Source organism: Protopterus annectens, chromosome 6.part0 (genome assembly GCF_019279795.1).
Source record: "Protopterus annectens isolate FY-2018-M chromosome 6.part0, PAN1.0, whole genome shotgun sequence".
Classification (NCBI taxonomy): Eukaryota; Metazoa; Chordata; order Ceratodontiformes; family Protopteridae; genus Protopterus; species Protopterus annectens.
In genome coordinates, this window is record NC_056737.1 from 399,992,171 (window position 1) to 400,019,063 (window position 26,893).

Genomic DNA, 26,893 nt, shown 5'->3' on the forward strand with positions numbered 1-26,893 from the left:
ATAGCCAGCATGAGAAAGTAGTCTTTGGAACTATGTTAACTGTACAGCTCTTGCAAAATAAGTCACTATGTTTGTTCACAAGGTCAGAGACTGCACCTTTGGATGTTGAAATCTTAACGGTCTTGTTATCCATTGTTCCTTGTATTACTAACCTGATGCCTATGTCATTAGCAATGAAGTGTCAGCTTTCTGCTGTGTCATTCAGGGAACACAGTCTTTGTGCTACCACACCTGTGATCACCTGACCAAATTGCTGCTAATGCCTATACATTAAGCAGGTTACCGTTGACACATGAGGTATTAGTGTGCATTTAGCTGTCTACTAGCCATGACCTTCATAGCCAAGTCCTTCTATGACCTCACTGCCACAGCTCTGGGTGGTGAAACTGTGGACTTCAACAATTTCAGGGGGAGGGTGGTGTTGATTTTGAATGTAGCTTCTCTCTGAGGGACAACAACCAGGGATTATACCCAGCTAAACGAGCTGCAAGAGAGGTTCCCTCGGCGGCTGGTGGTGCTGGGATTTCCCTGCAACCAGTTTGGATATCAGGTATGTGCAACAGGTACAAAGTATTGTGCTAAGGCTGCAGTAACGCTACACTGAATTGACAGTTTGTAATTATTAATAAATTGCATGTAACATTTTCTTTTTAGCAAATAAATAATTCATAATAAATGTTGCAGACTGAGGAGGTTAAAAGCAATGACTAAACTAGGAATATCTGAATGACTGGAATTCTTTCCTCAGGATATCTAATAAAGAAACTTACCTTAAGATTGTAGTACTTTTATGCACCGAGTATTGAAACAATAACCTAACCTTTAGCACATTGCAGTTCATAAGCAAATGCTTTTAAAATGAAAGGAGACTAGATATAGTATTATATGACATCCAAACGGAATGTTATTTTTTTTACTGCATGGAAGGCATTTATTGCTGGCATGATAACATGAGTGTTATGAAACTGATAGTGTTGGGACCATTAAGAGTTTGCAGGCTTTCAGTTATGTACTTTATACTGCAAATCATAATACTGCTAGACGATAAGGAGGAACTTATAAGTACAAGTAAATTCCACTGAACTGTTTACTCAGTGTCAGGCTTTGAGCAGGTGAAGTAGCAATTAAACGAATCAGCCTGTCTATCTGTAATCCCTCAGACATATGTTCCCACTATATAGAAGAGGCTGCATTTTAACCTGTTTATTAAAAATGAATGGAGTAGATGTATTCACGTCTTTAAATCTGGGTGTCTCCCATAAACAATGTTATTTACTGTTAAAGACCTAATTTTTGCAATTTTAGTTATCTGGGTTAACAAATGAAACAGATATACAGATAACTTACTGAGGGTTCATTCTCATCAATGACATAGTCTCTGTTTACTCCTCTGTGGTCTCTGGCATGACTGTCTATATATTTACAGCAGTGTTTCACTGTTAAAATCACGGGCATAGAAAATACTGCAATTAAAATAAATATGCTGAAATACTGCATCACCTTTTATTTAAAATGTGCTGTGCTTATAGACTGTGAGACATGTTTTCCACATTTAAGCAACCTGTTTTGTAGTTTGTGTAATGCCCCTGTGTATTCATTATAAATGAACCATATACTCAGGGAAGCGTAACTAATACAGAGCTTGAAGAAAAGGAGCATTATGTTGTGCACATTAAATACACGTTATCTTATTTTTGATGAAGCTTCTACATACTTCTTAAGATATAAACATAGCTACACACACACACACACACACACACACACACACACACACACACACATACCACAACACATATATGTATATGCACACACACACACACACACATATATATATATATATATATATATATATATATATATATATATATATATATATATAGATATATATATAGACATATAGATATATCTATATAGACACACACATAAATGCGTGTCCATGACTGTAATATATATTCCTAACATCCTACTGGATTGTCATCTAGTTTAAACCCTCGTCATATGCATAGTGTTGACAAAGATATTAACACTCCAGATCAGTCACCATATATTTGGAGGCTTATAGAAGACAGAGGCTAATAAAAACTTAAACCGGATAGGAACATGCTCCCACAGGGTTATTTTCAGTTTTGTAGTGCTCCACTGAAAGTTAATGGCAAACATTACCACACTGCCACCTAGAGGTGCTACTTATTTGCATGCCATATGATTAGTAAGCATTCCAAGCTATTGGTTGCTTTGCTGTATCTCAACTGCCTGACCAGTTCATAACAGTCTTTGCAGAAAGGATTTGCAGTGAGAAGTGGTATGGGATGCTGATAAGGAAATGTACTTAAAACAGAACCAGACAGTCCAGTAGAAAAGTGTTTCCTTTCCTCATATAAGAAAACTGTACTTAAAATTAAGTGGTGGTATAGAATGTAAGGTGATTTCTTCTCAAAAAAACCTGCCAGTAAAACTGATCACAGACCTCTACCTCACAGCCTGTCAACTACTACACTATTCACAATTATTCCTTCACCAGTTGTGAACATTATTATGATATGTAACACTAATACAGGACGTGCAAATATGAAGCAGAGACTTCAGCTTTTTTAAATTGTCTGCAGATTTTTTTCGAACGAGTTTTATTGGTTGTAACATCAAAAGTCAATAAAAAATAGAAAAGCAAACAAACATATTTGGAAGTAATATCGTGGTCTGGTTCATGGTGCATAACTTTTCTTCAATAACAAATTGCAGACAGTGCAGTTTGGAAATTGTTACATCATGCTGTTCAGAGTCATTAGAGCAGGCTCAAGGGCTTAGAGTGGTAACTGTTTTCATATAATCTTCACTGACAGTGCCCAGAATACAGAGTTCCAGTGTATCTAAATGTGCATTTTCCTTTCATGAGAGTCCAAAACAGTATAACTCTAAGAGAAAGTCTTAGTGTCAAACTACATTGGTAGCTTAACATGGATAATCGTGTCCTGCTTAGAGTCTTGGTGCAGGATGCTGTGGTGTGACCATGCCTGAAATACACACACAGACACACACACACAAACGCACACACACAGACACACAACCACACACAGATGGTATACATTAATTTAGTCGATGAAACGATCTCTGAGCGTTAGTGTTTCTGAATCAGAATGTCGATTTTTAAAGTGGCGAACGGTCGGAATGTCATACAAAACACCAAATGCAACATTTCTGACCACTCTACAACCTAAACAAGTGCTACCATGGGTCAAAAGGGGGGGGGGGGATATTGTGTGTTTCTACTATCTCCAGTTTGGAAATATGAGAACCTGCTGCACTGCTTTCGACATTTAGCACGTTGACAAGGTAACGGACGGCTAAATGAATGTATACCCACACAGACACACACACGTGTACTAATGCGCACACACGCGCACACATACACACACACACGCATGCACACGGACACACAGGCAAAGACACACACACACACACACACACACACACACACACACACACACACACACACACACACACACACACACACACACATGTATACACGGTCTAGCAATGTGTGATCATGATAATAAGGCTATTAGTGATACCATGTACAACTACCTTGGAACTGCAGGTGGTATAACAATGAGTAGTCCAATGTATCTAGTTTTGTATCTTTCAGGGTTCTACTCCAAACGAATTAATGACATCTCCGCTCTGCTTCTCTGCTATTTTAGCATGTAAGAGCTTTGTCTATATTAACCAAACGCCATGTTTAAGTAGCACGTTTGTAATGTAGCACTGTATATTCACGGTAGAGTGAATTTAGATGTGGATTTGGAAGGTTGTATCCTACTCAAGCTATACTGTGTTTTGGCACGCCAACAACGCTATATAGTCTAACCCTATTTCTGTCAGAGTACAGTGTAAGTTAAGGGGGAATTGGCGGAGAATAGCTTAAGCAAGCTGTACTATCCTTAAATACACCTACAACACTATATTAATAGCGGTCTAGCTTACCTAAATCCACATATGTGGAGGTTTGAACATAAGCGTAGCTGATTTTTATGGGTCCTGTCTGACCAGTGGATGTGTGAATATAACCTAAACTGATTTATATAGGTCCTATCTGACTAGATTTACTTTATGCACACTATTAATGCTGTAACTGTTATTTTTAGACAGATTATGCCATGTTTGATTAGCGCCTATGTATATTACTGCATCTAAACTGATTTTGATTGCATTCTGTGTACCTTGTTCCCCTCCGTATTTACTGTTACATGCAAACTGTGTTGCTCCATTTTTCACTGGTATTAATGTAGCTTTGTGTAATTCACAGAGGTTTCTGAATATCTTGCTACATATTGAACTGTAACCTAATGTGCCTTAAACTTTTCAATTAACATTTGGTATGCGTAGAATAGAGTTCAAATATATCTGGCTGTAGTGCTAGTGCTAGTATGCTAGTATGCTCATTAGCTTGCTTGTTATTTAAGCTTAGTAAGTGTGTTTAACTGTGTGTTTAAGCTTAGTAAGTGTGTTTAACTGTGTGTTTAACTCTCTGCATACATCACCACTCTGTTTCTCTCTCCCTTTATGTAACCAGCTGCCCAACCTGATTGTACAGTATTTATGTTGAGGAATTGCCCTGTCTGCTGAACCACAGCCTTATTTCACATAAAACTGCCGTCTCCTCCCTAAACTAAGGAACTGAACCTGTCCTCTCCCTGAGCAACAGTCCCTCAAGGAAAATAAACCTAATAAAAGAAAGTATGTGCTTTAAAACTACTGTCTGTAGACATAAAATTGTGTAATACTCTAGGCTTTTAACTTACTCTTACTAGCCAAGACAACCAGCAGGTAAAACCTTTCTGCTTTCATAATTAGCCTACCTTCCCCTCTTGTACCCTCTGTTAATAACTGTCATCCTCCCCACTCTAATTCTAGACCTGCTGCCTCCCATTCACTCTCCCATTAGAGGTTACTATTGCTATGCAGCCTTTTTCCACCAGATGGCAACATTTTCCTAGATTTATCCTACTGTCTCTAATCACAACTCTCAGGCATCCAGTTCTCTATATCTTGTTTAGGTTGCAGTCCCATTCCATCCTTCTATTATTTTATACTTTACATCATTTAACCACTCTGACTACTCTCCCTACTATTAAGGCTCTTATCTCCTACTTTTCCCCACCTAAACTTACCTTAGCAATCAGCTCTACTGATTGTTCTCCTAGGGTTCACTCCTTCTGTGGCTCTACCCGCTCCATTCGCCCTGCTGGCTCACTCCGCTCCCCTACCCTGCCTCCAAATTCCACCCGCCCCCAGTGCTTCTAGATTTATACACCCTAACCACACACCTCCTTCATTACCACTAATCACAAACTCCAACCCCTTAAAGTGCTAATACCCACTTCCCACTAGTCATCACCTTGCTAAACTATCTATACCTATCCCAGTAAATTAACATAAACAATTCTTCTACTATCACTTTAGTAAACTATCTGCATTTATCCCTGTATTTTAACATAAACATAATTTATTCTACAATGCCACCTTCTAATACCCTAACATACCACAAACCCTTACTCTTATTCTCACTCCTAACTATTCTAACTATACCTTACCTACTTACTTTCTATGAACACCCTAACTATCTAGGATTTCACAACCTCTTTAAGCAAACCTCGACGCCAACACTTATACTCCCTCATAGTCATAATAACACATCCTGCCCACCAAAGTATTTATCAGCCAGGTTTCATAGACTCACTCACATCACTTATATCCCAAGAGCCTGGAAATCCCAGAACCTAATATGTAAACTTTTACAACTCACCCTGAGAATACAAGTCCACTCCCTTATAGATTGTGATATACACTCAGACACTGGTCCAGACTCTAGCACAACCACAAAGCCTGACACACCAACTCCTACTAACACATTAACAAGTCCCCTAACTCTCTCCTGATAGCCCAACTTAATGTTCGGAGCATAAATAATAAAATTGCTCACCTACATGCCCTTATGGATGTACATGCATTTGACATCCTCTGTCTCACTGAAACATGGCTCAAGCCATCAATACAACACAATGTAGTTATTTCCTCTGGCTATAATATCCTGAGACTCGACCGTAATGCTAAAAAGGGTGGAGGAGTAGCTATACTATACAAATCTGGATTACAAGTTATCACAATAGAATCCAAACCTCCACTATCTAGTAATGCAGAAATTCTTATTTCCAAGATTCAGCTCAATAAATGTAAATCCATATATATCATCTGTATCTACTAATAAACTTAGAAAGATAATAGAATAGGTCTTGCATTAGTATGAAATTTTCTGAAGGGTAATAAATCTGAAAACCAAATGTCTGTCATTTTCTAACTTCAGTCTTTAGTGAGTTGTCAATTTATTAAAAAAAAAACATTTATGAATTCTATAAAGTAATTTATTTGCATGTACCTCTCAACCTGTTAATGCAGTAAATCTGAACAAGCCAAATATAGACAAAATAATGGTTGAACTGGAGCCTCTGCAGCCATTCCAATTAACCATTACTTGGCTATTTCACTCATTTTACCATAAACACTATGCATGCATACTGCTTTACTCAATGATTGGACTTCATTTGAAAGTTTTTTTTATTTTACAGCACACACATTATCATCTGTTAAACAAAAGCAATGCAGTTCTCACAATGAAAAACTAGCATTAAAACTTCTCTGCCCTTGAACTCACATTCATTGACAGAACAAAAACAATTTTCAGCAGAGACGAGGGGATAATAATACTCAGAGACATTTTGTAAAAAAAAATGCATCAGCAAAGAGCCACACAAACACAGAGAGGAGATGCAGACTATCTTTGTAAATGGCAGGGCACCAGAGCAAATCCACACACACACACAGGCAGGATGCAGACTCAAACAGAAGCCACCCCAACCAAGAAGAAAAAAACAGAAAAACCTATAGCTGTGAGGCAAAATAATACACTGCACCATCAAAATCTCAAGGAATTAAACATTATCCAGAACGCCCCTCTATGGGGACCGGCGGGGTTTGAGCATGACATCGCATGAACCCGATGTTGGGACTCTCGGTCTATGCGAAGTCCTTAATTAAAAAAAATATTTTTTTTTTTTTTTTTTTTATCTACCTTCCCTCAGGCAGTAATACTAGCACATTAGAAGCCATCCTCAGTTGTCTCTCAACCAACTACACACAAGAAACCATAGTACTTGGGGACTATAATATAAACTGGAAGTCCTGTTCATCTGAACAGCCTTCTTCTACTCATATTATCCTATATGGTTTTACTCAAACCATCACATCCCCTACCAGAACCAACAAACTTAATAACAAGGAAAGCACACTAGACTGGATTCTCACTAATAGTCACAAACTTACAAAACAGGCACCCTCCCGGTAGATATAAGTGACCACTCACTCACCTTTTTAATTAGGTATAAGACTGATATTCCAAACCCAACCATTTATAGGACAATAAGAACTAACAAAAATTTTAACCCTGATAGCTTCCAAACAGAACTTACAGCTTGTGACTGGTCACCCCTGAAACACCTCCCATTAGATGATGCAGTCAAATACTTTAATTCAAAATTCTTAGCCACTCTAGATTGCCATGCTCCAACACGCACAATTAGAACTAGGACTAAACTAGCCACATGGCTCTCCAAGACTACCAAACAAAAAATCCTCCAAAGAAATAAACTCTGGGCCAGCTGGCATGCAACAAAAAGCTCTACAGAACAATGAAAGTTCAGACAGCTAAGAAACAAAACAAAAAACCCATATTGTCTGATAAAAAAAACTATTACTGTCAACGTCAACAAACCCACCAAAATAATCCTCAAAAATTCTGGTCAGGCATCAATAACCTCTTACACCCAGGTTGTTCAAGCACAACAACTCCCTCAGGCTCTGATCACAACAATTCTAACCAAATAGCCAACTCTTTTAACACTTTTTTCAAAGAGACCATTCAATCCCTTGCTAATCAGCAACCCCCTAGCACCATATCCTCTACGACTGCTATCTCCAACAGCCCCCCTCTATTTCATTTTCAGCCTGTTTCCACATCCCTTGTCTGTAACCTTATTCAGAAACTTAAACCCACCAAACTCTCTGCAGACCTACTACCTGCAGAATACCTGCAAAAAGCAGCAAAAGCCATAGCCTACCCCATATCCATCCTCATTAATAGAACTATTTCTGAAGGAACCATCCCCATCAATCTGGAAAGTTTCAAATATTATCCCCCTGCATAAAGGTGGTAATTCCAAAGAGATATCTAACTACAGGCCCATAGCCATATTAACCCCTTTGGCAAAAATAATGGAGAAATGCATTCATAAGCAATTTTTAAGCTACCTACTAGAAAACAACTTACTAGCCACCTGCCAACATGACTTCAGACCATTTCATAGCACTACTTCTGCTCTCTTATCCTTTACCGACTGCATTAATAGAAATCAAAATAACGACACTATCCTCAGCCCTCTTTATTGATCTGTCAAAAGCCTTTGACATGGTTAACCACCACCTCCTCATAAACATACTTAAAAACCTGTCATTGGATGCACTTGCTATACAGTGGTTCCAATCCTATTTAAATAACAGGCAACAGGCTGTACTATGCGAAAATAACTTGTCTTCCCACCTCCCAGTTTCCCTTGGTGTCCCTCAAGGCTCCATATTGGGTCCTCTCCTCTTCTCTATCTTTACAAATGACCTTCATTCTGTAATTCCTCAAGCTACCTGTATCCAATATGCAGACAATTCCACACTTATATGTTCAGCCACTTCCCCATCTGAACTTCAGTCCCTAACCCAAAACACCTTTAGCATAGTTGAAAAATGGCTTCTACACCAATTTCTCATCTTGAACCCAAAAAACCCCCCAAAAATGCTACTATTCACCCCCACCCATAGGACCACCCCACTGAACTTTACTGTAACATCTAGCAATGGAACTATCATATTTCCTGATCCTACCACAAAACTACTTTGGGTACTAATTGATAATAACCTCACCTTTGAGCCTCATATTAACAACACTATAAAAACAGTGAACAAAAAATTAGGTTCCCCCTACAGGATCAAACCCTTTCTGTCTCCACTAGCCAGGATCACTATTGCCCATACCCACCTTATCTCAACCCTATTATATACCTCCCCTGTCTATACTAAACTATGTAAAGGCAATCTGAACAAACTGACTACCTTCTACAACAATATTGCCAGGTTTGCAACTGGGTCAACCTATAGAACCCATCATTGTAACACTCTTAATCAACTAGGCTGGTTAGAATTGCCAAATCTAATACTATTGAACCAACTAATAGTAGCCCATAAGATCCTTTATCAACCTATAAATACACCAATACTCACTAACCTAATCACCCCCTATAATAATCTCAAAACCCTACGCTCATCTAACCAACTACTGGCACAAATAGCTAAAACCAATAATTCGGCTGGTGACTCATTGTTCTCTAATACAGTGGGTAAAACCTGGAACACCCTCCCTATCCTCAGCTAACCTATTTAGAAGCAAACTAAAACCCTACCTTAAATCACACTGGTTATGCCTGTGTGTTAACCCAGACTAACTGCTTAACCTGTCCCTAGACACTAATCTTCTTATCTGTATAAGCTTGTTTCCTTTCTATTGACAATAATGTGTATGTGACTTTACAGTTGAATAGTGTCTTTGTACATATTTGTATGAATATCCTTAGCTGTTACACACTAGGATTTTTATGTGACTTTCTGTGACTTTACAGTTTTGTCATTGTACTTATTTTTGTATGAATATCCATAGCTCTTACGCACTAGGATTTTCCTTGTTAATAAGCTAAATCCAATGAAATGAAATGATTGCCAAAACTTTGTAATGTATCAATGTCTTCGTAAATATTCATCTGTATGTGGAGCTTTTCTCCCCGGGCCTCCACTGAAAATGGACATATATCCAATTGGACTAGCCTGGGCAACAAATGTAAAATAAAAATAAAATAAATCTCCCAAAACCTGTTGGCCTGGATAAATGGCATAAGTAAAGACAACTGTTAACATGCTACATATACCAAAATACAAGTATAATGAACACAGTCTCAAAACAGAAGATGTTTACTAAGGTTTAGGAAGAGGCTCTAGACAGAAAGCACAGAATGCAAGCATTGAAATGATTCAGATCTCAGCATCCTATGGTGAATGTATGCAGATCATGTACTGTTTTCTGCACAAGGGAACCTAACCCATACATCCCTTGACAGCTTTTAATGTGCTTCGTTCATGTATGATCACAGTGTAGGGCTACACGACTGGTGTTAAATCCCATTGTATATTGTTTTTTTTAAAGACTGATTGCTGCTGTTCTACCCTTGGGCTTTCCATAATAGTAAACCAAATATCCAGTAGAAAAAGAGTTGAATGGGTTTGCTTGCTTTCTTTATTACCAACTAACTACATGGAACAGAAATAGGTTTCTCTGCTATGCCCTAGGTTAGCATTGTGTCAAGGACAATTGTGAGAAGAAAAATTGACAACATGAAGATGTGCAACATAATAAGTGATTAGAAAGTTTTGATAATCTGATTAATGATCAATCAGCCAAAATGTCACAATGACAGACGTGAAGAATGTGAAGTAATGGGGTACATTAATATATTGAAACAAAGTTTATCACAAAGAATATAGACTGGATACTAGAGTATTATTCAAGTACACAGCTGCCAATAAGAGCATCAGAGACCGTAAATTAGCTGCAAATTGTGTTGATACATGACCTTAAAAGGTTGACAGTTTCTTATAATGTGCCCATTAGGGTTGTGGGTAAAAATTTTATCACAGCTGAGGCTGTCCCAGGCCTCCTGCACAGGAGAAAAAAAGAGCATGTATGTTAATGCACTGTGGCTTTTTACTCTCTTAAATATATAATTTATTCAGATATTCTTTCCTTTGCTTTTACAAAACTGATTTTAAATTACTTTCTTCCAAGTTCATGACTAATGGCTGACTTTTTTAATTGTTATTTTATTTTATCTTGTAGGTAAATTTGCTGTTTTTATTTACCTCTGCTGTGTGCAGGAATCCAGAAGCAGAATATTGATTAAGCACATTTAATTTGTTACTCATTATGTTAAATCTCCAGGCCTTAGTCATTGCTGCCTGAACCAGCTGTTCTATTGAGCTGAATTGCAGACTCTGTAAATATTTCTTACATAATTGTTGCACACTGGCATAGGATCACACAAAATGTTGCAGTTTGTGCAGAACTGAATACGCTTTTTAGTACCCAATGCTACAAATTCACATTCTGAATAATTTGTCAGCATTTTGTGCATACCCCATGTTAATAGTCATGTGGACTAAATGCATAAGTACACTTAGGCTTTAGTGGCTGCCCTTTCTTCTTTCTCTTTCAAAATTTGTTAGGTTTATTTTGGGGGTTCTTAGGCACATTCTTGCTATTAATTCATTACAAGAATGATTGGGTTGTCCTATTTTGATTAACTACTTACTATTTGTAAAGAATGCACGTTGATAAAGGAATACAGTCCAAATCTAACACTTCTGAGCTTCTTCTATGGAAAGGAGAAAATGACTGTCTACATGTACTTCATGAAAAATGGTGAGCAGCCCACCTGCCAATATGTATGGACCTGCAAAAATTGCATATCAGTGCATTTAAAAGGCCAGATTAGAACTCTAAGCAGCACTAGACATGAAAGAACAATGTAGCAGTAGAAGAAACCTAGAAACCCTAAAGCTCATTGACAAGACAGGCAAAATGGCTAAGGTAGATCTTGAACATTGAGCCTTGCTACTCTAACATCCAAGACAAGGCTGTTACACCCAAAGAAACATTGAATTATTTACTTACTTATTTTTATTTGTTAACTGGGTAAGTAGACCGGTCGGTTAACACTTTTGAACCACAAACTAGATTCATTAAATAGCACAGATGTACAATAAAATGGTACAGTAATATGATAAAAGTGATGGTTATGCTCACATTAACATGGTACAATGAAATGGTACAAGTGTCAAATAAGCACACCATAAGGACACAGTTAGTACAAGTGTAAGTTAAGCATGTGATAATGGATATACGAGAGATAAAACCCGACTATATCACAGATGAGCTATGTTTGATTAGCAGCACAGGAAACTGCAAGAGCTGGTGAAGCAGCTGACACCAGCTCACCTATCATGTGGAGGAAGGCATTGCAGTCTACTACACCACTGACTCTACAGAAGTCTGAGAGGTGTGGGATGAATCACTATGTTCAGGAGTGATACTGCATTCCATGATGGGGGATTTGGCATGTGTGACTGAAGCATGCATGGATGCACCTCCCTAGGAAATAGCTATAGTGAGCGTCACAGCCACTGCAGGAATTTGGTAGGCCATGGTTTGGGGCTAGGGACTTCCCCATGCAGTATGTTGGCCTGCTCTAACCTTCTGACTCATTTGCACTGTACAAGGATTAATAAGTATTCACCTAACTCTAGGATAAATTCCACTGCTGTGTTTGGTCTCAATCCTGATTCTTGGCAAACAGCTGATATTATCTCTACTGGTAATGCAGACAAAGTTTTGCCCTGATTCCTTTACTACAACCCTATAAAATTATCTTTTATTAGCTGACAATAAACTCATAAGCTAACTACAGTGTTTTAACAGGGTTCAGGCTCCTAGGTAGCAAGGCATTTTCTTGTGGTACATTTGGTTATGGGCAAATGGCTGAAGTGGCATTCAGCTGCAGAGACATATGGCTGATGTAAATTCTCCATGGGCAAAGAGAAGCCTGTAGTGCCATGCCCACAGCTTCAATAAACAAATGCACAGGGGGAATATAATGTACATGGACACCAGGGCAACAAGAGACAACAAGCAGCATGGCAGGCGTCAACAGCGGGCTGGCCAGTACGCATGTCAGTGGCAATAAAAATGCAGTGCACAATGGGCAGTGCCTTTATAATTGGTGTGTGTGAACATTACCCCCTCCACAGTAGATAGTGTACATTAACTAAAACACGTTCTGGAGCTATGACTGCACTAGCATGCAGAATTTCCTGTATGCTGTTGCATACTTCAACATGTTGTACTTACATAAGCATGCACTGTGCACCAAGCACAACACACATTACTTCCCCTACCACTATGCACTTGTTTATTGAAGCTGTGGGCATGACACTGCATGCTTCTCTTTGCCCATAGGAAATTTGCAACAGCTATATGTCTTTGCAGGTGAATGTCACTTCAGCCATATGTCCCCAACCAAATGTACTGCAGTGCAATGTCTCATCGCCTAGAACCCTGAATCCATTTTAACATCATCAGCAGAGGAGAATTAACTGGCTTGTCATCTGCAATGCCATAAGGTAAAAAACAGAAAGGTGTAGTTTAACTCAACAAGTCATTAGAAGGGTTTCACTGGTGCACCTGAGTGTGCCCAGTGGCCGGTACTTGGAAACAAATATGAGTAATCAGGAACTGCTTAGAAAAGAAGGTGACTGGTTCTGCAGTGGACTTTTCTGTCCTGGCATTTGTAGTTCTAGGTGCACATTAAAGACTGGTTCTGTGTATTGTTATCAATGAAATGGCAGGTACTGTGGTAATCTACATTTACACCTAGTGTAGAGTTAATCTTCTGAATACTAAATGATCCAAGGAAGTCAGGCTTAAGAAAAATGAAAAAAATCAAACTATCTGTAGCACTGTCACGTTCCTGCATTTGAAACACTGATATGTGAAACACACATATGAGGGACTCCTACATATTTTGTTACTGTAAACATTTGGTTTGTACTCTACTCTGCATTTAGAATGAATAGAGAAGGCCTAGCTATGGAGTTTAAACAACATGAATTACTAATGGGTGAATTAAGTTTTCTTTGTGCATGAAAGTTTTATTCTTAATCGGTGAAAATAAAAACTGCAAACTACTAAATACTTTGAAGCAGCTCTAAATATTGTGTCATCTTTTGCATTTTATATTGATGGTTTACCAAAATCAGATAACAAAAATATGTTTAATTTTTGTATTAGTTTCCTTCCTTCTGCCAATTACCAGAATGCAGACTACTTTGCATGTATTTGTCTGCCAGACAGAGTTAAACAGAGTCAGAATCATCTGCAGTTTTAAACATGGCTGCTGCTGATTGGCTACATTCAGTAAATGCAATGCTGCACTCTATGCTTCTAACTGTAATGTGCTTTCAGTGCAGTAAATGGTCCAGTTCCATGCAACTGTCATAAACGCTGCTGCCTAGTAACTGCCATGTTTAAAACTGCAGGATTATGTCTTTAAAATAATTCCAGTCTGCATGTTACAATTAGAAAACCAAAATGCTACTACAATGACTGTTGACCAAGGTACCACAGCTTGTGATTGGAAAGTCTGTGTCCATCTTTAAGAAATCACTTCAGCATTACCTCTTAAGGATATATCAGAAGCAAGGCATGACTAAAGGTCCCATTAAATCTACTTTCAATGCACTTAGCTGACAGTATAAAGACTGACTCTCCAAAGAGCTAAATGGTCGGGAAAGCTAAGAATACTGCAAAAGGAGGTCCAAGGAAAAGCAACATTTTTGTTGTGTGGATTGTTTCTTGAGTAATTACATATTGATGGATATATTCTGCACTTTATTTGCCATTACTTGAGTGCATCCTTATAATGTACTTCTTTTGTTCTGATTGGCTTGGTAACCCACCTGAGACTTGACTGACTGACTGTAAGCATAATACCTTTGGGAGAATTTCACTATTGCTCTTCTCTGTTTGATTCATCTATAAAAATGATCAGTTATACTCCGTTTTTCATTCCACATATCATGCAGAATACTGCAAATCTATATATTTGCTCCTAAATTGCATGCAGGTCTAACATAAATGGTCTAAAATAATAATACTGCAGTTTTGGTGCATGGTGTTATTGATTTTGCAACATTTTTTCTGACATTAAAAGTCTGATGTAGAACCTTTGTAAAATTGTCTGTTCATCATTATAGTAATCTCTGATGTTTTTGCTAAATTACATTCTGCATGCTTCTGCATCCTGGTATGAGTTGTATGTTATACAGTCTTCCTGCTGCAAAGCAGTAACACTGCCATACGAAGTATAAGTAAACAGTCAAGTTATAACACACCTGTTGTGCATTTTCTCCCAGATGGATATTTGTCAGTTGTCTCTTTTCTTTGTGATGAGTAATGCTAGTACTGTGCATGTTTAAGGCTTTCATATAAGACTGATGTTGATCAATGCTTTGAGACTAAGGTCCCACAGTGAATATGTTTTTCTGATATACAAATGCAGTACTACAGAAAAAAAAAATCATAAATATCTTAAATAAAATTTAAAAAAATATACAATGAAATGAAGAACAGATGTAGTTTAGACACAGAAACCGACCTCTCAACTGCCCTATCTTGGAGGAATGTTCCTATTTTCAGGCTTAATTTTCCCTTGCACGATATACCTATTTTTGGAGCTATGTCCTTTTTTCATGCTTGATTTACCCCCTTTACACAGTTTTCTGAATCTTTGTCATTACCCATGATTTTTGAAGTTGTCTAGTACACAGAAAACCACAGTCTGTGAACAACATACTAGTAGCACCCATAAGTTAAAGAAAAAGGACATATATTACATCTCCATTTTCAGAGGCAAAAAAATTACCTTATGAATTAAAAATTTGCAATCCGGCTCATTGAAGTCTACAGATTTCACACAGTCTTTGATAATGTGCTTATATCTCCATAATTTTTGTCACTGCTTTTTAAATATTTTTAAGCAGGAAGAGTTGTGTGCTGTTTGGTATTCAGATTTTATGCTGATCAGATGTTCAGAATTTTTGGCTGTATGCGCCTAATTTTCATAGGTCTTTGTCCCTATTTTCAATGTCTGCAGGTTGAGATGTATGCACAGAAAACATGTAGGAACTAAAATTAGGTACAAACATGCAGGTGTGCTTTTTTGGCAAATATGTACCCTGCACAACTCCACAGACATCTTTATGGAAGGTCACTCTGATATTAAATCATAGCATTTGGGCTGAATCTCAAACAGTTCTTGGTTTCTCACGTAAGACCTTGATAGGGGAGTTGGATGATAGCTGCAGAAAGACTGGCAAGCAGGCAGAAACAGGTGACACTTCTACTGTAATGGGAAAGTAAGCTAAGTTACACTCAAAGAGATGGTTGAGGTAGTCTTAATATTTTAGAAATTGGGCAATTAAATGGAGTTAAGTTCTTAATTTCTGTCCAGGAAAGTAATGTCTTCCAGTTCTGTAGGTATGACTTCCCAGGTACTGTCCGTGTAGCTTCATTTGGCACAATGAACACGTTTGTGGAGAAGTAAGTAGTTTTTGAAATTAAAGATGTATCTTCACAGTCTTGAGAGGAAGATGTAACCTTTTACCCTTTTGCCTTGTTAGCAGTATTCTGTTAACAGATGGTGACCAAGGTGCATGAATGGGTAGTTTAATTAGCAGAGAAAATCACGGATGTCTAGACCAAAAAGGAGCTACCATGATTAATTGCCTTTGTCCTATTTTGCTATACTTTCTGTACTGCTGTAAAGGTTACATATGCAAAGGGCAAGCTCTGACCTATGTAAATAAAACAGCATCTATTTCTAATACTGAATTGTAAAGCTGTAACAAGAAAATGTTTTAGTTGACTATTGACACTTACTGAAAATAGATCCACCTGTGACATTGCTGGGTCCTGGGTAATATCAAATGTATTCATTGTCTACTCAAGAGCCAGCAATATTTGTTAAAGTCTTCCAGCTAGTTCTGCAACACAGAGAGTTACACTCCTGATATAGATAAAGTTTGTTGACTGTCCCATTTCTATATCAGGATTGATTCCTGGCAAAGCTGAAAAAAACATAGCACCCCCCCCCCCTTTTCTTCTTCATACAGCTCATTACTATAGTACTATCTACAGTGCACTCCAGATGCCCTCATGGGAATGGTCATGAACAGTACAAAGACTCTATAACCTGCTTTCATGTCTTTGAGACATACCACTCAACCATACAGATTTTCACATTATGTCTAGATTTTGGCCTCATATTTTTTGGTCCATTTTTCATAAAATTGTGGGATTTTGACCAAATTAGTGGTAAATCATTAAAGACTGAAGTTAGAAAATAATGACAGACACTTGAGTTTCAGACTTCATGTTCTTCAGAAAATTCATGTTAATGCAAAGCCTGTTATTCTATCAACTTTCTAAGTTTGTAAGCGCAATGTTTAAAAATTGTCCCTATTTTTGGGCCTTTGTCCCACTTTTAGTTATAGCTTTGTCCAGCTTTCTTACTCTAAGAGGTTGAGGGGTATGCTTTGAACTTAATGTCAAAGACCATTGTTCTGTGATCAGTTGATGTGCACAAAGTTTTTGTTTGTCAACCATTTAAGGCAGTGCATTTCCCTGGTACTGTTTTGTCTATTTGAAACCATATTAAAATACTCCCTGGAAAATCATCTATAGTCAAACTGTTAAAAAGTAATTGTCAGTGTAGTAAAAGAAAAATTAAGAGATGATAACACAATTTATCTTTGAAAGATTTAAGTTTTTCTGTAGTGACATATTCCTGATCTGGGTACTTCTGTACCTGAAGAAAAATGTTTGAGGTTGTAAGAAGTTATTGATTCACTGATACTGTTAGGCAAGACAGACAAGGCATTTTTATTCATAAGGTAATCACATAACTGCTAACTACCTGGGAAGGGATAAAGGATGGGATGTCATACTTAAATTACAAAACAGCTTTTAAGGAATGGCCTACTTGTTAATATGGTGAACTACATATAATATATATATATATATATATATATATATATATATATATATATATATATATACACACACACACACACACACACACACACACACACACACACACACACACACACACATATACACATGTACACACTAAAGACATCCTTTAGATTATTCAGCACATATCAAAAGTTTAGGTGTTATCATTTACTTTCCATAAAGCAATATCATAATTCTAAGTACCTTTTTACATGGGCCTTGTTATGTGTTCTTGTCTGGTACAAGGCTGTTTTTACTCGCCTGCGTCACATGTTTCTGAGGTCAATGCATTGCAGCATGTGATGTACCTGTTTCAAAACAAACTTATTTGTCAGAGTAGAAATGTATTATTTTCCAAAAAACAGTCTTGGAACTTGTTAGCAAGCTGAACTGCATGGTATAGTCAGTTTACATTTTAAGCATCCTGCCTGACTGAATTTATAATGTATTTTAAGAGACAGATACATGTAATGTACTAATGTAAAACAGTAACATATTCATTGTGTCGGTCATTTTCTTTTAAACTTGTTTAATGATTAGTTCTAATTTATACATTTATAAATGTATTAATCTTTCTTTGTCATTTTTGTTATACAGAATAGGATACTACAAGAATGCAAAAATATATTGCTTTTGTCATCCCTTGTGAGCCAGTTTTTAATTGTTGTTTCATAATATAAAACATCAAATGTCATTTTAAATCTCAGATGTGAAATTTTAAATCTTATTTTTAACATATTCCAATATGTACTTTACAGATGAAAATCTCAGAAGTTACTATTGCTGTAGGAATCTTTTCAATTACACCTGCATTAAATGTACTTGTGTGCTTAATGTAGCCCAGTGTATGTATATATATATATATATATATATATATATATATATATATATATATATATATATATATATATATATATATATATATATATATATATATATATATATATATATATACACACACTCACATATAAGTAGAAAATACATAGTAGCCTTTACATAGTAGCCTTAAGATAAGTACTTATGTGAAGACTCTAATTTATCCCCCCAAGTAACAGGCAAGCTCTAATTTTGTATCCTTTGGTTTGCTTAACTGTAACAATGACTTAACATTTATTTTATAGTAAATTACATAAATAAAAAATAACCTTAAATGTTAAAGTAGTTTGTAAAACATGTCTTTTTTAACAAATGTCAATTGTCTTTTTTCACATACTCTTAACTAGTCAAAATGTAATACTTACACTCCTAACTAGTTTTTAATACATGCTACATTTTTTAAGTGTATGGTAGTAACTCATCACATGTTCATGTTTCAGCTTCTGAACATTAAATATCATAACTTTGTCTTTTAAAAGAATCATAACATAGGCTGAGAAAAAGACACACCTTCCATTTTAAAAAGTTCCTAAGGGGACAAGACCCATAACAATGTATTAATTTTTAAATAGCTCTATCTTTATGAAGAAACTCAGTAAGTCTAAGAGGAGCAAGCCTGAATCTACACCCTAAATGATATCAGTTGAGGGGCATGCATGACAATTCTTTAAACACTCATGTTTAGTTTTTGCTTATATTTATTTATTTTGTTTTCATTTCCCCTCATTTCCTCCCATTTACCCCAAATGAGATTTTTTTAACCTTTTGAACGTATTACTAAACCCATTTAAAAGACAAAATACCCAACTGCAAATTTGCCATGCAAAATGTCATTCTTTGAGTTTATTGTAACCACAGAAAATAAAGTCTCACTGTTGAAATATACATGTAAATGTGCAAAGCAATCTAGTTGAAATTAAACTATAATAGTTACAAGTATCAGTACTTTTACCAGTTTGGAAATATATCATCTATGTTGTGTATCATGAATTACCAGTTCATATTGGTTATTACCTTTTACAACAGGGAAGGTGTTTATAAAGTTTTTGATAACCCCTCTGCCATAGGACTTCTATCATGCAACTATGACAATTCCAATCTTTCCCATTGTAACTCAGACTACTTAATATATGCTTGTTTATTACACATACAATTCTGGCAGTTACAGAAAGTTATTCTGTTAGTTGCATGTATCTATACATATGGCTATGACCTATTTGTTCCTGGATCATGACTGAAAAATGTCAGCAGAGAAGCTCCCCCACCCAGTTGTCAAAAGAGTAAACCAAGTTATTTTTAGATTTTTCTGTAAAGAGATTAAACACTTGTAGTTTCCTTAACACATTAACTTTTAATTAGAATGCACATTCTAAAAGTTTACTATGTGGTGCGATGTATTTAATTTGCTATGAGTCAGATTATCTTCACTAGCTAGCCAGTAGTCAAACGTAGAATATTTTGATTAATATGGTTAAACTTAATCCTTTACTTCCTGGTATCACAAATGCATAAAATACTTTATATTTTTAATGCCTTAATAATGCAACAGTTTGTCTTTATTTCCTTATTTAGGTCTCACTCTCAGCTTTGTGTAAATATTAAGAATGTCCTCTTTTTTAATTATATTACATCACACAAAGGCATCTAGTTGGTCTGGGTAGTTTGCTTAATCATAGTTACAAATGGGTTTAAATTGTACTTGGATATTTTTCACCCCATTTAAAACTATTGGTTTAAACACAGTGTCTGTTCCTATATTACCCAAAAAGTACTTTCTACTGTATAAGCTATTAGCTTCACTCTCATGAACTGTGGTAACCACAATGTATTATTACCTATATCAGCAATAATACTTTAGCTTAATTACAACCATGCAATTCCAACATTGTAGTCAGCATTGCATCAAAATGAGTCAGCTCCTTCTCTGACAGGATAATTTTATTTCGCTTCTTAAATGTGTGATGACAGTCCTCCACCCACTTAACTTCAGATGCATCCTGTAGCAATATATTCAGTGGTTAGTACACAGTTGAGGGGTTCTATAGAAATTTCCGGTAGCAGTTTACCATTCCAAGTATGACCTCAGTTATGATGCATTCTGAGACCTTAGTGCCTGTAGTACAATCTCCACATTCTCTTGTAATCTTTACATCCCATTCTTGTTAATCACATGACCACAACATGAAATGTTATCCTTGACAAACTCACGTTTTTCTTATTCTCCTTTTATCCCATATTCTGTCAGCCTGTCTAGGACTCTACTTAGGTTGTTCAGACACTCTTCTTCTTTTTCCTCTCATCACCAGAAGGAATTTTGGTAACATTTGGTAATATTGGGGTTTCTTTGGTCTATTATCAGTTGTAAAACAGTGGGAGCAGACATACTTCAGAAGCACTGTTGATTATACTGTAACTACTTATTGTGCATGCTATATTAGAAATAACTACCCATTGTTTGTGCATGTTATATTAGAAGTAACTACCCATTGTTTGTGCATGTTATATTAGAACTACCCATTGTTTGTGCATGCTATATTAGAAGTAACTACTCATTGTGCATGTTATATTAGAATTAACTACCCATTGTGCATGTTATATTAGACATAACTACACATTGTTACTGTTATATTAGAAGTAACTACCCATTGTTTGTACATGTTATAATAGAAGTAACTGCCCATTGTTTGTGCATGCTATATTAGAAGTAACTACTCATTGTGCATGTTATATTAGAAGTAACTTCCCATTGTTACTGTTATATTAGAAGTAACTACCCATTGTTTGTGCATGTTATATTAGAAGTAACTACCAATTGTTTCTGCATGTTATATTAGAAGTAACTACCCGTTGTGCATGTTATATTAGAACTACCCATTGTTTGTGCATGTTATATTAGATGTAACTACTCATTGTGCATGTTATATTAGAAGTAACTACCCATTGTTACTGTTATATTAGAAGTAACTACCCATTGTTTGTGCATGTTATATTAGAAGTAACTACTCATTGTTTGTGCATGTTATATTAGAAGTAACTACCCATTGTGCATGTTATATTAGAACTACCCATTGTTTGTGCATGCTATATTAGAAGTAACTACTCATTGTGCATGTTATATTAGACGTAACTACCCATTGTTACTGTTATATTAGAAGTAACTACCCATTGTTTGTGCATGTTATATTAGAAGTAACTACCCATTGTTTGCGCATGCTACCCATTGTTTGCGCATGTTATATTAGATGTAATTACTCATTGTGCATGTTATATTAGAAGTAACTACCCATTGTGCATGCTATATTAGAAGTAACTACCCATTGTTTGTGCATGTTATATTAGAAGTAACTACCCATTGTGCATGTTATATTAGAACTACCCATTGTTTGTGCATGTTATATTAGACGTAACTACTCATTGTGCATGTTATATTAGAAGTAACTCTCCATTGTGCATGCTATATTAGAAGTAACTACCCATTGTTTGTGCATGCTATATTAGATGTAACTACTCATTGTGCATGTTATATTAGAAGTAACTACCCATTGTGCATATTATATTAGAAGTAACTACTCATTGTGCATGTTATATTAGAAGTAACTACCCATTGTGCATGTTATATTAGAAGTAACTACCCATTGTGCATGTTATATTAGAAGTAACTACCCATTGTGCATGTTATATTAGAAGTAACTACCCACTGTTTGTGCATGTTATATTAGAAGTAACTACCCATTGTGGAGGTTTTATTAGAAGACAGTACCATTGTGTGTGTGTGTGTGTGTGTGTGTGTGTGTGTGTGTGTGTGTGTGTGTGTGTGTGTGTGTGTGTAAGTATATATATATATATATATATATATATAAAAATGTGTGTACGTATGTATATACATGTGTGTCTGTGCATATTTGTGCCATGTTAATTTAACTTTAAAATTTTTTTCCCAATCAGTGGTGTGCAAATATTTTTCTGTTCCTGGGGATAATGCAGATTCCTTAATTCTAGATTGTGAGCATCTTTAAAGTGTCCACATATACAAATGTACCCTTCTTTATGTCTGTAGGGCAATGATCCTCTGGGTATGGACAATTCACCGAGTTGTACTTCATAGATTCATTAAGTTCATCGGTATATACTAGGCTAATGACCTCAAGGGTCTTTCAGGAGTGGCCTTAGGTCAACTGGTGCCCTAGGCAAAAGGGCTTCACAGCGCCCCACCACCACACCACGCAGTGCCCCCATCCTGGTCTACCTGCACCAAATAAATACTGGAAAAGTGCCCCTACTAGAGTGGCGCCCTAGGTGGCCACCGAGTTGGCCTATGCCTAAGGCCAGCTATGGGGCCTTTTTAAACCTAGCCATGCATCCCAAATGTATCCGACAAGTTTGGTGACCTAGAGATTATTTTTAGGGATATGTGTAAGCTACGGCATGCATAGTCAAAGATTTACAGTTTACTTCTGTCCATAGGTGACAGATCAGGGGTGAATTTCTGATTTCCCATATGGTCAGGGAGGAACTCTGCTTCACATGGGTGGGAAGCTTGTTCCAGAGAAGAGGTGTTTTTTGGGATATGTGCCTGCCCCTCCAACATGTCCTGTTTATGTTGCAAGAAAGGTTTATGTCCCTGGATTGGGTAGTTCTGATGTTATTTGTTTTGTGGATATACAAGAGATCCATCAAAGTAGGATCCTGGAATGCCTTGTATGCCAGACATAGATTGCCCCACAGCAATCTGTAGGAGACAGAGTGTAGGGATAGGGCTTAGAGGCAATCTGCATAGGACACATTATTAATGCCCCACATTCTTTTTGTGAAGAACCTCTGTGGATATTCTAGTTGTTGTATGTGCCTCGTCAGATACATAATGAAGGGGGCATTGTACTCATTGATGAGGGGTGAGTCCAGTGGAATGATGACTTCCTTGGACCTAGATGCCATACCCTTGTTTATAAGTTAAACACAGAATGCTTTCCTTACTGTTTTAGACACGTTGGTTGAAAGCCAGGTTACTTTCTACATATGTTCCCAAATTCATCGGCAAAGTTAACTACCTCACAGTAAACAGGGATTCATACAGGATCATTAACATACAGGCCCAAAGATTCTTCAATTTTTTAAACGCAAACACACTGGATTAGATAGTCCACATACCCAGTAGGGGTGCAAGCATACTGGGCCTGCCCCCCCCCACACACACACTGTAATGTTCTGTCTTGTAAGATCAAAGCATAAAACTGTCTCCATCAAAATAAAAATAAAACCCATGACCCCAGTTAACCCTGCAATTAGGATCTATTATAAGGCAAACTTTTTATTATTAAGTGATAACCTGGCAAAGTCTCAAACCCCTCTACATTCCGTGAATACAGTATCCTATGTGGAATTGTTCACAGAAACCTTGTACAGTCATGTTAATAGAAACAATGAGGCAGTTGTACCCACCAGAAAAATGCTCAGGGCAAACTCAAAAGCATGCCACCTTGGTGGAATCCTGACATAAATAGGTTGTACAGCAAAAGGAAGAAAATCACAACAAAAGTTTGGAAATACAGTTCCTAACTGGACAAAATCTCCTTTACATACATCTCAGCTGTCCAGATTTTTGCCTAATATCTTTGATATTTTTTGGTATGTTTTTCTGGCAAATCACTGAGAACTGAAGTAACATACATTTGAGTTTCAGACTTCATATCCTTCAGAATATGTATGTTAACAGAAGTCCCATTATTTCAGCAACTTCCTGAGTTTGTAAGAGAAATATTCAAAATCTGTCCCTATTTTTTGGACTTTTGCCCCCCCTAATATCTTAGGTTTTGTCCAGAGTTCTTGAGCTAAGAGGCTGAGAGGTATGCTCCCTTATCAGTTTAAACAAACAGCCCAGAGAGCAGATCAAGTCTACCAAAGCCAAGTTTGAGATAAGAATAGCCTCCCAGTGCAAGCATAATCATAATGCTTTCTTTAGTTATGTCCGCAATCTCAAAGGCAGTACACAACTATGTGCTGAAGTAACAGTAATTGCAACCACCTACACTGAGCCAGAAGATATAGCAAATTTATTGGCTGACAAATTCAGCTCCAATTTTACCTCCCCTGGTAATCCCTCAAGAATTACCATCAAACATACCCCCCCCAACTATCACTAGGGAGCAGGTTCTAAATGCAGTCTCAAAGGCCGTGAACACTGTATCCGTGGTCCTTGATAACATCCCAGAATGCCTCTTAATTAGCATGAAAATCTATCAGGACCACTGGAGGCACTTTTCAACCATAGCCTCCAGCCAGGCTTTATGACACATAAATGGAGAATTGTACCTGTGTATCTGCACAAGAGCGGGCGATCAATGGATCCCAAAAACCACAGACCTATAAGTCAGGCTAGTCTCATGGAAAGACTGATGGACTTGAATTATCATAGAAATGATAAATACTGACATGGAAAACCTTCAGACACTGGATCAAACTTAGTTCAGTTCTGTCAAGGGAAGATTATGCATACTCAACCTGGTAGGCTTTTTTGAGAAGGGAATGGATGAGGTCAAAATAGTGCATACTGCCTTCCTTGATCTGGCCTAGTCATTTGACACAATAACCCACTCAGGCATTATAAATAAACTCATGGAATTAAGCATAAACCCCCTAAGTTATACATTAGATAACCAACTGGCTCTCAGATAGAACCTAAGAAGTTGGGATAGGGGAATCCACTTCCACAGAGAGACCAGTCACTATTGGAGTCCCTTAGGGTTCTATGCTGGGTCTGCTCCTTTTTGGCATCTACTTCGCAGAAGTCAAGACTAACATTAAGGGCATACAACTGACAAAGTCTGAACACGATTGCAAAATAGCAGCAGTCATAGAATCCTCTCAAAACATTAACATTCTCCTATTAACAGCATTCCACTTGTCAGCTAGTCTATGTATTTTTACCATGTCCTCTAAAATACTGTCATTCCTCATTTGATTTCTTAAACGGAACATGAATCATCACGGTATTATCAAAGGATCTGGTTTCAAATAATAATGTGAACACATACATTAAAGAAATCTATTATAAGTTTATTTGTTTGTCAGATCACAACTCATTAATTTGGTATTCAAGATGGAAATAAATATATTATTCACATGTTTTTTTTAAATATTAATTACAGAATTAGTAACATATGTAAGAGATAAAGGCAGTGATGACACTGTATTGCACAAAAACATTAGAGCCAGTCAGTCATGTGAGTGTTTGTTACTACTTGTTCACCGAGTGCAAAACTTAAGTTACATAGCCTCTTGAGTCCCTGAGCATGGCAGTGAGCTAGCCATCATGCTTTTCATCATAGTGGACAGCATTGTGGCTTAGTGGTAACTTCTCTGCCTCACAGATGCAGAGGTCTGGAGTTTAATTCTGACCTAGTCACTCTGTGTGTGGTGGTTAATGTGTTCCCCCATGTCACCCATCCCTGTGTGGACTTACCTGGCTACAATGGTATCCTTCGACCTACAAAAAAAAGATAAAATACTGCTTGACTGACTATGTTAAGTTGTCTTTTTAGATTATATATCTGACCTTGCTGTTGTGGTCTGGGTCACGGCTGAAAAGGAGCCATTTTGAATACTTGGTTAATAAATTAAATAGGCTTTCTACTTTAGGGGTGAAGGACTTGACCAGTAAAGTGACATATCAAGGTGTCATCGCAACCTCATAATTAGGGTTGTCAAGATGGTGATCAAGCTTGGGCCTCTACTGAACATGTGCTTTTGCTCAGTCAGATTATCCTAGTCAAGAAGTAGTTCCTCAAAGTGAAATGTAGGAACCAGATTCATACAGTGGTTTGTTTCCTCTGCAGTTGTCATACCCCAGAATGCCTTTATTAGCAGTGAACCAGAAACCCCCTAAGAACTGAAACTTAGAGACTGGACTCAGGAACAAGGCAGTCTGTCCTTTATGACTATGTTATGTGATTTCATTGCGGATGCGGACGTCCTTCTACATTGACAGGAAAATAACCTGGTGACCTTGGGTACCCCTCAAGTATGAGGCTTAGCCTCTTGCAATTCTTTACTTAAAATGAATAAATGGATTTCCAGTATAGTGACACCTAGCAAACTATACATTTACCTTTTGTCATACTTCACAAATTAGTTATTGTTCGCTACCATCTTCCTGCTAGTCTAGTTAATTAGAATTAAGAACTGAAC

General features: G+C 37.0%; 1 protein-coding gene across 1 annotated transcript in view; it reads left to right on the forward strand.

Annotated features, from left to right (window-relative positions):
- The first annotated feature begins 230 nt into the window (after window positions 1-230).
- Window positions 231-26,893, forward strand: part of GPX2 (glutathione peroxidase 2) — a 51,419-nt gene continuing 24,756 nt past the window's right edge. Inside the window, exon 1 of the mRNA XM_044073729.1 lies at window positions 231-550. Coding sequence (XP_043929664.1) covers window positions 329-550 — 222 coding nt within the window. The 5' untranslated portion in view covers window positions 231-328. The remainder of the gene's footprint in view (window positions 551-26,893) is intronic.